Here is a 14,169-nt window from a genome sequence, read left to right as displayed (position 1 = left end):
AGTAAACGGCTTCGGCTCTTTCCGGAAAGGCTCGGGCTGCGCTGGCTGCGGGCGCCGCGCGTTCGAGAAAGATCTGGAAAGGAATGGAGAAGGCGTTATCTAGAGCGACACCCTGCGCCCGGACGTCAGAACCCCGCCAGGCCACGCCTCCGCCCGCTTAAAGGAGCCGCCCTGCAGGGCCGGGAGGCGGCGCCGTGCCCGCCGGAGAGCCGCGCCCGCGGGGCCCTCGCTTGCCACGTTAAGCTGGAAGTCGATTGCCACACGACGTAATTTAACGTGACTATAAAAATCCGGTGCAACCACGGCCGGGCAGTGATTAGGCCAATTAACGCGATCAGCTTTGCAGCTGCGCATTGCCCACAGGAGTGGGCTGCGGCCGGCCGCCATGCGAGCGTCCCACAGCTGCCACCCTGCCCAGCACAGAGAGGACATGGATAGCCATGGCTGCCTGGAGAACTGCGGCGCTGGCTCCAGAGGGAATGCCTAGCTGGGCATCCAGAAAGAAACCTGGGTGGTTCCATCCGAAGCACAGGTGGGCACTGCTCCTGGAGCCAGGGATGGGCAGAGGCTTTGGAGCATCCAGTCCTGTCTTTGTCCATCTCTTGTGCCAGCACGCACTGCTCCCAGGATGTGCCCGCATGTTCCCAGAAGCACCCTGCAGCTTAGGCATTTTTCTTTACCGGAAAAAACCCTGCCTTGAAACCCGAATACTGCTGTTCCCCCATTTTTATGGGTGCCATTTAAAGCATGGAGGTCTGAAACTACAAACTCTGTACCCAGAGGCTGGAAAAGTTCCCTAAGTACTTATTTGCTTCTAAAAACGGTATCTCAGTTTCACACAGCAGTATGATCTCTTTCTAACACAGCATGTGACACTGTTCTGCACAATTTTGTTCCACTGGAGAGCCTAAAAATAAGTGCTAAACCAGATTCGCATCCCTGTCAAGTGTTTTGATCCTATTTGTTATTTCAATGGTCGACTTCACTACTAGAATTGTCTTAGCAAAGATGACAGATGCCATTTCCCTCCCAAACCTCCAGAAGCAAGAGAAGCCACTAACAGGGTTATTTGTAACACAACTACTATTTATTGGTGCAAACAATTAACCAACCTCATTTTCCTTACTGGCATTAGGAACAGACAGGTAAACTCTGTCCAGTCCCACCTGCGGTAGTCAGGGAGACAAACCCCAGCTCAGGTTTCCACTCTGGTATTTCAATCCCTGTTACAAAACCAGTTCTCGGTGATTCAAGGTATTGCAGCAGCCTGCTTCTGCAGCACCACCCGAGGCTAACTCCTGCCTGGAAAAAACCCTCTTGGGCCAAGAGATGATATGCAGATGCTCTGGTGTAGCTATGCAACACCACTAAGCCAGGCCCAGGGAGAAGGCACTGCTGCAGAAGTGCTGGCATGTCTCACGTCCCAGTGGGATAAACCAGCCCTTTCACGCTGCCGCTGCAGTGTTGTTTCTGGCAACTGAGCCAGCTGCTTTCAAGCTGCAGTCAGGAACACAGCACAGGCGTGTGTAGACCTTTGTCACAGCAACGAGAAAAGTGCCAACAAACCTTTTATTTGCTTTGTCAAGAGTAAGACTTACGAGTTAAGCAGGACAAGCCAAACTCCTAAGGGTGTTTGATAAAAGCCTTGTTTGCGTGCTTCAGCGTCACACCGATTGCCCAGTCTGCGAGTATGAACAGAACTCTGTCAGGTCCGATTAGCCACAAACTTGCCTGAGCGTATCCCCTGTAACGATCCTGGATTGCTCTTGTCCCAGTCTTTCCAATCCTTGGCTTGTGGATCACATCTGATTTTCTTATCAGTGAAGAAAATACTTGTACCAACTCAAGGAGTTAAGGGGCTTGTGTGAAATGGTTGAAGCTAAACATGTAAACAAAGGCCTCCTAAATGCTTTCTTGAGTCACCGAGTTATCAATACTCCACAACGTTTGATTTCTTTTCCCTATTGAAAATTGCTTCAGAAATAAAGAGCCTCCTAGTTCACCATAACCCTCACCTCTACCCCCAATACTGAGAAGATCCTCAGCTATTTCAGATTTCCTCAAGAAGTAATGTATCAAAGTGTTCTTAGTCTCCCGCTGATTGGGTCTCCACGTTTTTGCACTCTGTTTTGGCTTAAAATGCTGTCAGCCAGGCAACAGTCTTTTCTCAGTGTTGTTTGAGGGATGGGACCAAAAGAAAACCAAGATGCTGTATTTCTTAATGCCAAGTTAATAAAAAATAAAACACAACTACTCCTTTGCTGCCCTGGCTGGTGCTTTGAAATGCCATGAAAACACACCTATAGCCTAGAAACAGGCTTTCCTTTATCTTCATGTAGAAACTGCAGCAGGTTGATACCTACACATACATACAATGGGCTCTGCTGACAGGCCAGGGGAACTGCTGTTACCAAAATACATTCAAGGACATGCTGTAATTTAAAATTCAACATGTGTGACATCTAGTATTAAGAAAATGGAAACACTTGAGAATTTTAAACAGGAGGCCAAGTATTTTCTTGGATTCATTTCTTCAGTGAAATGAAAACAGTGCTCTGTAGTTCCCAGAAAACAAATACTTTAATTTAGTGCATGCTTAGTCACAAAAACATCCAGAGAATTTACTGAAAGTGTTGTTTGCATAACATTTAAAGTAAAAGTATGGTACACAAACGATGAGAGTTCTGTCCTGAACACTACAGACAAAAAAGATGTTCACTCACTATTTTAGTCAGATCCTGAACTCTCTGAAGCACTGACACGGAGAACATCCTTAATTCTGTCATACAAAACTAGCACTACAGCTCCTCCTGTTCCACGAAGGATGTTGGAGAACGCTCCACAGAAGAACACAGCAAGGCCCCTCTCGCTTGTAGACTTTCATGAAGCAGCCCAGGGTTCCCTTATGCTGCTCTTCAGTCTCCCCGCTCTGTGCACAAATAACAATGACAAATCGTTCGTGCACTGCACTGAGACAGACACTCAGATGCCCAGCAAAATTTGCCTGTCCCTACTGAAGAACACTAAGGAACTTTTTTTTAACATTCCATCCACTGCAAAGGAGTGATCTTTTAACTAATAAATATTTGTCTGATATAATGCTCTGTTAGCTGGTTCCAATAGCTAAATTTAGAAAGGCTGTGATCCTTCTTCTGATGCTTCTTTTAAGCTTTACTGGGCAAGTAGAAGGCTTAGGCATTAAATGAGGTCACCCAGTCCTAAGGGTGCTCTGAATTGTTTCAATGCTATTAAAACTTCCACAGCTCATTTTTTTCCTTCTTTTGGTAGCACCATGGTATTTTTATACCAAGTCAATTTCAGTTCATTAGTAATCAATAGAGTCCACCCAGCAGCTGTTTTCCAAAGAGAGCCAAAAAAATGTTAAGGTCCTGACTACACAGAAAGGCTAAGAGTGAGTGTGGTCCAGTTTTCATCTAGCCCACCTTGTTTGTGGGACACAGGGGGAAATGGCTAGTGTCTTCTCAGTGGTCTGTGGAGACAGGAAAAGGGGCAATGGCCTCAAGTTGGAGCAAAGGAAGTTCCTCACCAATATGTGGAAGAACTTTTTCATGGTGAGTGTGACATAGCCCTGGGACAGGCTGCCCAGGGGGGTGTGGAGTCTCTTCCTCTGGGGATATTCAAGCCCCATCTGGACACGTCCCAGTGCAACCTTAGGGAACCTGCTTTGGCAGGGGGCTTGGACCTGATGATCTCTGGAGGTCCCTTCCAACCCCTACAGTTCTGTGATTCTGTTTCCGAGCATTAATTTGCTTGGCAAATGAAAAGAAAGCAAAGAGTTACAGACCTCAGCAACATGTGCACTAAAACTTGCTTTGAGTGCTTCCAGGTGAAGGAGATAAAGTATGACAAGCAGTGAATGTTCACATGCAGGCCTATGACTCTTTCTGTACAGCTCTTGTCAGCTTTTTCCAAGTGCAGTGTGACTGAAAAAATCACGCCAACTCCTTTACGTTTTGAAAATTTCAACAGCGGAGACGAGACAGCCCAGAGGAACCTGAGACAGCAAAGCACTTGGGAAATACTCTTGCTCACTGTGGAGCTCAGCACAATGATGACAGTAAATCTCTCAGATGCTCTGAGTAACACCACAGCTCTGACAAAGCAGAGTTTTGTAGATGGGCTTGGTGAACTGTCAATTCCTGCTTTGGAACTGCCATCTCTCCAGGACTTGAGGTCTGTGTTAGGAACTGACACTGTTTCCTGTCTTCACTAGAAAAAGACAAGTGGTTTGGTTGGGGGGGGGGGGGGGGGGGGGGTGTTTTTTTGAGAGATTAATCCCACATCTGTATGTATTTATGTGGAATTCTACCAGAAAGACAACACTAGATTTTTTTACTTAATGTTGAAGATATGGCTGAAATTAGCTACACCCTACATCAAACCCACCTGCAATATGAAGATAAGGTTCTAGACTCTCTGTGATAGCAGAAAGATAATCCTGCCTACTTCAGGCCGTTGTGATATACTCTGCAGTTAATAAAGTGAAGGCTGAATTTCTGATGAAAACAGCAATTACATTTTGTTATATAATCTGTTAGGAATCAAGGTATAAGATCACTATAGATTTTCTAAACATAATAAATGCAAGAAATTATGATAAATATTCACATAAATCAATAAGCACAGTTGCATAGATAAAAAACATTAAAAATATTTGGGTTTGAATCAACACCAATATGGGCATGTGGAAGGATATTTGGTAATGGTCATTGCTGCTTAGCTGACAGAAATCAACTTTACTGAAAGCAGTAATTGTGCTGTCACTGTGCTCATTATTTCAGAAGTTATTCCATCTGGCAAATACACCTTCAGCTGAAGAAATAAAAGGTGCTATATTTAATTCAGGGCTTTCTCCTGGATCAGAATAAGCATCATGATAAAGAAATGGATAAAAATCAGACTAACTACCTTTGTTTACTTCATATCGCTTCCAAACTAGATGAATGAAACAAGGACGTCACATGAAATATACGTGCAGATCCAGAACATACATCTTCTCATTCTCATCTTTTGTCCTGGTAAACCTCATACCTTATTTCATATGATTATAATTTATGTTTTAAATCATCATGATACTATTCTCTGGCCTAGTGCTAAGTTAATCACCAGAAATATGTGCCGTTCTTTGGTAAGGCCTCGAGCAGCGCAGCACTTCGGAAGAAAGGCAGCATTAACTGTAGGCCCACTGCTGATGAAGCAGATAAAGCAGCATCTGAAGACAGCAAAATCTTATTCAGTCTGAAAGAAGTGGTGAGTAGTGCTAAGGGCGTTTGCCCACCGAAAGTTTCAAGGTTTCTGTTGCTCAGGACAGATTACCAGAGGTGTGGCAGGCATTGCACAAGAATCAAAGAACCCCCTGGGATTTTTTTTTTTTTTAAGTTATCTGAGCAAATTCTATGCCAAAATTTACTCTGATTTTGACTTTCTGGAATACTGAGAGAAAAGATGATATTCTTGAAACAAAATGCAGACACTTCTTTGGAACTAGCAACTCTTTTCTATTATCAGATGGCAACACTTCCTCAGGAATGTAGGGAGCAAGGTTCTGATTTTTCAAGAGCATTTCCGTGGCTTCTTTATTTCAAGTTTGAGGATGATCTTCGTAGCAAGAATTTGTAGTATTTAAGGTACTTCAAACGCCACTAACTACTTAATAAAATTACCTAATAGTAACAAGATGCAACATTTGATTACTAATAATACAGTATCATATCCATCACATATACATAATACCCTATCATATCCATCACAGGCCTAGAAATAATTCTCAGCTTGTACTGAGCATTTAAGATTACCGATTCTACTTCCCAAACCTGTGTGCCACAAAGACTGTTTTATCTTACTGCATGAGCTGAGCATTTTATCCACAAACCCATCTTTCTGAGTAGGAAAACCAAAACAGATCCTGTTTTTCTACTAAAACTTCTCACCAAGCTGTGAACTTTTACCATGCTCCCACAATGTTATTTCTTTTTTTTCCTGTCTTTCTAGAGATGTTTCCCCCCTTTTTTTTCCTGAATTGAGTCTCCCCAGCTGTACAGCAGCACTTCAATTAGCACATCAAACTTGAAAAATTTCCTCATTTTCAGAAAAGGACTGCAAGCTGGACCATACCTGTATCACCATGTGTCTCCTGACGGTGTTGAAAAGATAAGGCAGCATTCCTGAGAACGTAGTCACAATTTGAGCAATGAGAAAGGAAGGAATGAATGGAGTTTGTTTTGGATTTGGCAATAATCCCTGCAAAAGAAATAATAAAATGGAAGCCTGTACAAATTCTGTAAAATGTCAAATGAAGTATAATTTTCATAATTTCTGTTGTTAATCCTACTTCAAAATGACTTGGCTCCTCAATAATGCGCTCTATAAAGAGGAAAGCTGTAACTAACACCCTCATGAGATCATCATAAATATTTCCAACATCAGATAAAGACTCTGAATGTGTGCAGTTTTGTTTGTGAAAGCTACCTTAACGGTGTCGTAACATCCAAAAGAGGAGGCTCCATATACAATGATTCCCTGCACTGAAACACCAAAACCCTGGTACAGGCCTGGAAGTCCATCTGCCTTGGCAATTTTAATAATACAGTCACCAAGTCCCTGGAAGTGTAGCTTATAAAAGGAATTGATGCACACTGTTACGCTTTACAGAAGCCCTTCTCTTTAGCACAAACTACTCTGCATGACTGACACTTTTAACATGATCAAAAATATACAAAGCCCAGTAGATCAGTTCCTCCACTTGTGAAGAAAGCTTAAAGAAAAGCTCAAGACAAACGAATGGATGACAGACCGTGGCACCCAGTTGCTACAACTCTTCCAGATCAAGTAACAACTATGTCAATCTTGTCTTCATTCAGCGGAATGCTTATGTATGAAGTCTCTTACCCTCTCTCTGAGTAACTGATTCTACGTAATACCACGCTTTCACTTCTTCTTCACACATTCTTACTCAAATTTATTGGAAGTGTTACTTTTTTCAGCTTTTTCCTGTAATGGAACACTAGCCACGAGCTGTGACAAAGTAAAAAAAAAAAACAATCCACTTTTTGTATCTTTGTCTGTTTCCACATTCCACACCTAACTACACCCAAGCCCTTTGAGATTCACTACATGTGACAGCATGGCAAGCAATAAACCCATGTTTGAAGTGCAAACTGTACACCCACCACCTTACACTGAGAGTATCATGAAAATATTCGTTTGGCCCAAGCACAAGGCACGGAAAGCAACAGGTAAAGTCAAGCACCCAATTCCTGGATAACTCTGTGCCCTCTCTGTGCTGCGATGGAGGGGAGGGGTGGTGGGAGAAGGGAGTGAAATTACAACTAAAGTAAAGTCTGCTAAGAAGGCAGGGGTGAGGGAGCAGTAGAGGTGTTTTAAGGTCTGGAGAAGGAAAACAGCTTGTGAGGAACTGACCGAAACACCTGTCAAGTCACAGTTTTGCGTAGCTGAGTGCTGAGAGAGAGACCGGGGGCTGCAGAAAATGGCTGCTGGAATGCTCTGCCGGCCCCCAAAAATGTAAACATCAGGCAATTCAAGGCCAAAGTCTCAGCTAGAGATAATCATAGCGCCTCTGAGAATCACATATAGCAGAAAATAACCTCAAGCAGCTGCATTTTGCCACTGGAGAAGGGAGCGAGAAGATGTAACGAGCTGTGCAGACACCAAGGCCGGGAAAGGGCAGGGGAGGAGGTGGCCCAGGTGCCGGAGAGAAAGATGCCCCTGCAGCCTGTGGAGAAACCCATGGAAAAGGCTGAGACCCCACCTGCAGCCTGTGGAGGGGCTCCACGCTGGATGGTGCAGGTACAGACAGATAAGATGCTGTGACCCTATGTTGGAACAAGCCCCTACCAGCACTTGCAGGCATGAGGAGAATCAGAGACACAGAAATGAGAGAGGAATATTTGCATTGGAACAGGTTTGCTGGGGGGAGGGTTGGAATCCCGTGGAGGACTGGGACTGAGAGACATTGTGATAAAGAGATGAAGCCCTGTGGGAAAGGATTCACATTGGAGAAGTTCGTGGAGGACTGTCTCCTGTGGGTGAGACACCCCATGGTGCAGCAGGGGGAGGGTGTGGAATGAATGTCCTCCCCCGACCGAGAAGGAAACCAACTTGCAAGGGATTGACCAAAGGCCCCATCTCCCAGTCCCTGCCCCCCTGTGCTGCGACTGGGGGGAAGAAGGGAGTGAAATCATGACTAGAGTGAAGTCTGCTAAGAAGGGAGCCGGGCGGGGGGGAGGTTAGAGGTGTTTTAAGATCTGGAAAAGGAAAACAGCTCATGAAGAAGTAACCAAGAACCTCGTTTTTCCCAGTCCCTGCCCCCCTGTACTGCGAGCAGGGGGGAAGAGGGAGCAAAATCCTGACTAAAGTCTGCTAAGAAGGGAGTGGTGGGGACAAAGTGTTTTTCGATCTGGTTGTGTTTAAGATTTGGTTGCGCTCCCAACTCTGGTTTTACTGTTCTTTGTAGTGTAGTGTAATAAATTATGTATTTTCTCTCCTCTTCACTTTGTGTTGAGTCTGTTTTGCCCATGTCATTGCTGACAGAATGATCACTCCCTGTCCTTATTTTGTCTCCTGAGCCTCTTAATATATATTTTCTCCCCTGTCCAACTAAGAAGGGGAGTAATAGACTTTGGTGGGCATCTGGCCTCCAGCCAGGCCTAAACCACCACAACCTCATTCCCCCCTTCCCTGCCCCTCCCCATGCCACGATGAGGGGAAGAAGGGAGTAAAATAATGAATAAAATTAAGTCTGCTGAGAAGGGAGGGGTGGGGTGCTTTAAGATCTGGTTGCACTTCTCATTATCCAACTCTGGTGTCACTGGGTGTGTAGTGTGGCGTAATAAATTCCTTTTCTTTCCTTTGTTCTGTGTTGAGTCTGTTTTGTCCATGACACTAATTGAGGAGTGATCTCTCCCTGTCCTTATCTCGACTCCTAAGGCTCTCAATATATATTTTCTCTCCCTGTCCATCTGAAAAGGGGACTGATAGAATCACGGAATTGTAGGGGTTGGAAGGGACCTCGAGAGATCATCGGGTCCAACCCCCCTGCCAAAGTAGCTCCCCAGCTCATATTGCACAGATAGGCATCCAGACGAATCTTGAATATCTCCAGAGAAGGAGACTCCACCACCTCTCTGGGCAGCCTGTCCCAGGGCTCTGTAACCCTCACTATGAAAAAGTTCTTCCGCATGTTGGTGCAGAACTTCCTGTGCTCCAATTTGCAGCCATTGCCCCTTGTCCTGTCCCCACAGACCACTGAAAAGGGGCTGGCCAATTCCCCCTGCATCCCATACTTAAGATATTTATAAACATTGATTAAGGTCCCCCCTCAGTCTTCTTTTCTCCAGGCTGAACAGCCTCAGCTCACTCAGCCTTTCCTCGGAGGGGAGATGTTCCAGGCCCTTAATCATCTTCGCAGCAAATCAGGAAAGGCAACAATACAGAAAAGTCTTCAAGGCAGCTTTTTCATAAACTTAATTTTATCTGTTTAAATGAATGAATCATGTATCTGCAGACATATATTACTAAAAATCTTCACAGAAAATCTCAAGTTGTTTTTGATATAGAACAAGGATGTCCACTGGCTCTTGAAATGACACCACATAAAACCATAGGTTAGCAAAAATGAAACTCTTCTAGTTTCTGGCATCCAAAGTTCACAAAATTATACAATGGTAAAATTTAAGTAATAGAAAGAATTCTAATACTATTGAATACTGGTCTGCCTCCAAAATGAAGTAAATAAACCCAACCTGAGGCACATCAGATAAAACTGAAACTACGTTTCCCGATATCAGCAGCCAAACGAGTTTGTGCGAAGTCTAACGGGTACACCACACACAAAGACATTGTTCCTGCTGCTCCACCAGAAGCCAGGTTTGCCAAAAAACATTTCCAGAACTGAAACACAAAAATTGCTGTATGGAGTTATGAAAATACAGTAGTACAACACTATAATAGTGACCTTTGATGTATTGAATAATAGTCTGAAACACAAAGAGAGAGATCTAAAGCACTGCCTTATTTACAAAACTATAATAAAGAAACACATCAGTCTCAGAGTAAGACCTCTCCTGAGGGGTTTCAAAATTTCCATTAGTAGAGATTCCCCATCTATTCTTACATTAATTAGAAAGTATTATTATTATATTAGAAAGAAACTAGTCTCTTTTTCAGCTTCTAAATTACATGGTGCTCTTGTGACCCAGATGGCAGGTAACGTCTTCCTCATCTGTAATCACCCAGTCCTCCACAACGGTCAGACTGTGGATCTACCTGATACAACAATTGTCCCTCAACCCTCCATGATGGGGGAACAGGGAAACAAAACTTGCTTGCTCTGTGGCACATACTGGTTACCAAACAAAAAAAACCCCAAACCCTAATCCCAACAGAAGAAACGTGTAACATTTTTAGGTGGTGATACCTGACTCAGCTGTGCTGGCGCATCTCGCACAGTAAATGCAGACCATGTAGATGTACCCCAAATCACTTTTTATTTGCTGGTTCAGTAACAGCAACTCCGCAGCCATAGTAGTGTGGAGTCCAACGTAGTTTAACCACGCTCACACAGATTAGTTGTACAGGAGGTTTTGCAACCTGCCCTAGCTCACCTTGCTGCATGAACTGTATAGCTAGCTGTAGCAGCAAGCAAGAGAGGGAGCAACTGCGATCTCAAGATGCTTGACTGCGTCAGTATTACCTTCAAGACAAAGTGTCTAGCACATAGATATTCCCTGTCATCTTTGCAAGCTCCTTTTCCCTTTACAATCTAAAGGGTTTAGTAATTATTATTATTATTAAACATAATCCAGCTAAGCAAAACCTAGTGTATGTAAGCACAGTGCCTTCCCTGTTTTTTACCCTGCATAAAACATAAGAAAGCATCCAAAGACCCTGAGCTTCAACAGCGGACACACTACTTTGCTAAACACTATACTTCTAAAGAAATTAATCATGAGTGCTATTCATGGAATGTCACAAGCTCATACACATGTATGCCATCTGGAAACACTTCTAGGAGATAGGAGATTTTAAGAACCATCAACACTGGGTTACTTATATCACGCGTGTTTTACTTTTTCCAAAGAAAACAGCAACCTTAAATTCTTAAGATACAAAATGACTGTAATTGAGAAAGGACCGCTGCATGCAATACAATGAGTTTAATCAAACTTTAATGACTGACAGCATTCCTCCTGGTCAGCACCACCAGAAGAGCCTGTGGCAAGAAAAGTTTGGCACAGTGGTAATAAAACCTGTCAACCAAGAAAAGCACAGAACACTGGGTTTTTGTTTAAACTATCAAAACCTAACCAAAGAAATCCTAAAACAGATAAGACAGACATAAATAAAGTAGATTTCCCAGCTATTTCCACACAAAATAAATGATGTACAAAGAACTCATTTTCCTTTCTGCTAATGCATTTTATGTAATTTTTCAAATGCCAATTTCAACATCTCACATTCTAAGACCAAGATTTCTTGTAATTAATTTCATGGCTGTAGACTTCTGTGTCTTTCAAGAATCTATCCAACTTCAGGGACTTTTTCCAGGCACACAGAATTGCAGGTAAGGCAGCACAGCTCAAAAGTTTAATTGTCTTTTGGAGCTATAACCTAAAATTGCTTCTTTTTCTGGGACATTGTACAAAACCAAGTTCTTAAAATGCTTTATGTGTGTGCCAAACAATCAGTTTCCAGCACACCTACAAGAGTAACATGTACTTTACTGTCTCTAAATGTTCTCTGACACTTATGTACTAATGATTACTAATAACGTAAAAAAAAAAATAAAATATTAAACTCACAGACTTCTGCCCGAGGGACACAACCCAAGAGCTTCAAACATCAGAAAAAAAGCAGCTGTAATTTCACGAGTGAAAGTATGAAAATAAAGGTTTTAAGGACTAGAGTTTGTGTTAACGCAATCTAAATTGTGGGAATGTAGTGGGGGCAAAAGCCCAGAACCATAGGTGTCTGAGTCCAAGATTTTTAACATCCATCTTTATATCTATTAACTCCAACATGATTGCATATCCTGAAGAAAACTCTGAAAATTCTGGCTGCAGTTATAAGCAGTTATTTACATACACATTATGAAGTTGTTAATCATTAAAGATTGAAAACCAGATTTCATTACCTTCAACAATGAGCCCATTGCAAAATTTGATCAATATACTACCAACAACAACCAATCATACTGAGAAAGAATTGCACAGCTCTTGATGAAATCAAGTTTGTTTATTAAACAGAGCTAATATGCAAGAGATTATTTACCTGCTTTTCTTTACCCACTTTGGACATGAAAATCTGTTTGTATTTGTCCTTAAAAGCAAAGTTTAGAGCCTGTGTTGGGAAATGCCGTATAACATTTGCCAAATTGCCACACCAAAAGCAGAGAAATCCTACAGAAAAAGAAATGGATCTTTAAAAGAACATTTCCAAGGTTTATACTACACTGAATATATTGTACAGTATTCCTTCTCTTGTTTCTTCTTTGGTATAAGTACTAAAGTATGACTATAACAAAGGCAAAAAAATGTTCCTTTTCAGGTCCTTTATTTTTCAGGCATTTGGTATTGGATATCTTTGTTCTAACAGCCACAGATGTATGCATTTTGGCATTGGCAGAAGAAAAACTAAAACTGCAAGTGACACATCAAGAATATCGAGAAATAGTTAAGATTTTAAACTTTCTTTCCTCATGTATTTCTAAGACTTTGTACATCTACATAAAGTGTAGATGCTTTTTCGCTTCCATAGGGGGTGCTCACACTCCACCCGAAAGCAATGACAAGCTGCTTATACAGGTATCAGAAACTTGTAATTATATTCTTCCTCTAAGAAGATCATAAGAAGTTAAATGAAGCTGAGGAGGTAGCGCAGGAGCAAATCTTACGTCGATTATGAGGATAAGAATGTACTTAAGATATTGACAGACTGGCAGGCCACGTTAGACGTAAGCGATGTCAACCAAGCAATCTCAGTAACATACAGCCATGTTCCTTATTTAAACTTCATTTTCTTGGTTTACTGTGGATGAAGACAAAGATCTCTCAAAGAAATCTCAAATCCATGTTTTCATTTCTTTCAATCATGCTTTCCTGTATGTTAACACTAAGATGCCAGACAAATACTGCTTCTGTAAAACTATCAAAAGAAAAGCTTTAAGGGTATTTTACACTATCCACAAATGCTAATGCACCTGATTGTTGCTACTGAATTAAAAAAAAAAGACAATGCTGGGGGCCATACCCAGCAATAACCCCCTTCCCACCAGTACCCCTACTCCTCTGAATGCCCAGGCCTAACATGGATGCTCCATCGCCATCACACATACACAGAATCACACACAGAATCACACAAGGTTGGAAAAGACCTTTAAGGTCATTAAGTCCAACTGTTCCTGTCCTATGCTAAACCATATCCCTAAGTACCTCATCTACCCTTTTTTTAAAACACATCCAGGAATGGTGACTCAACCACCTCCCTGGGCAGCCTGTTCCAGTCCCTGCCAACTCTTTCAGTGAAGAATTTTTTCGTAACATCTAATCTGAACCTGCCCTGGCGCAGCTTGAGGCCATTTCCCCTTGTTCTGTCAGCTGGCTGAGACGACCATAGCCTATTTCTCTACACCCTCCTGTCAGGTAGTTGTAGGCAGTGATAAGGTCTCCCCTCAGCCTCTTCTTCTCCAGGCTAAACATCCCCAGCTCCCTCAGCTGCTCCTTGTAAGATCTGCCCTCCAGCCCCTTCACCAGCCTGGTTGCCCTTCTCTGGACTTGTTCGAGGACCTCGATGTCCTTCTTGTAGCGAGATGCTCGGAGGAACTGGACACATCACTTTTAAAGTGTTTCTAAAATCCTTTGGTCCTGCAAGGTTTGGGAGAAAGAGGGGGCAGGGGAGCGGCCCCGGGTGCCTACCTTGCTCCCTGGCGATGTGCACGAAGCAGTCCACGATGCCCTTGTACTGCTGGTCCGCCTGGATCTGCTTGGACAAAGCCTGCACCTGCAGCAACAGCTTCATCTGCTCGATGAGCGCCACCACCGTCTTGGAGACGGCAGCCGCCACCCCGCCGGCCAGCAGGTCCATGCTGAAGGAGACTGGGTCGAAGAGACTCTCATCCTTCGGGGCCGCCAT

General features: G+C 43.1%; 1 protein-coding gene across 1 annotated transcript; it reads right to left on the bottom strand.

Annotated features, from left to right (window-relative positions):
- Positions 1-2,727: 2,727 nt before the first annotated feature.
- Positions 2,728-14,169, bottom strand: SLC25A31 (solute carrier family 25 member 31; the record flags this gene model as incomplete). Its single annotated transcript, XM_084263244.1, is given in 7 exon segments — positions 2,728-2,862; positions 2,864-2,929; positions 6,136-6,261; positions 6,490-6,656; positions 9,813-9,930; positions 12,310-12,437; positions 13,953-14,169. Coding segments are annotated over 7 exon segments (957 nt in total).

Source organism: Gallinula chloropus, assembly GCF_964237585.1.
Source record: "Gallinula chloropus genome assembly, chromosome: 4".
Taxonomy (NCBI): Eukaryota; Metazoa; Chordata; class Aves; order Gruiformes; family Rallidae; genus Gallinula; species Gallinula chloropus.
This window is presented reverse-complemented; position numbering and strand designations above follow the sequence as displayed.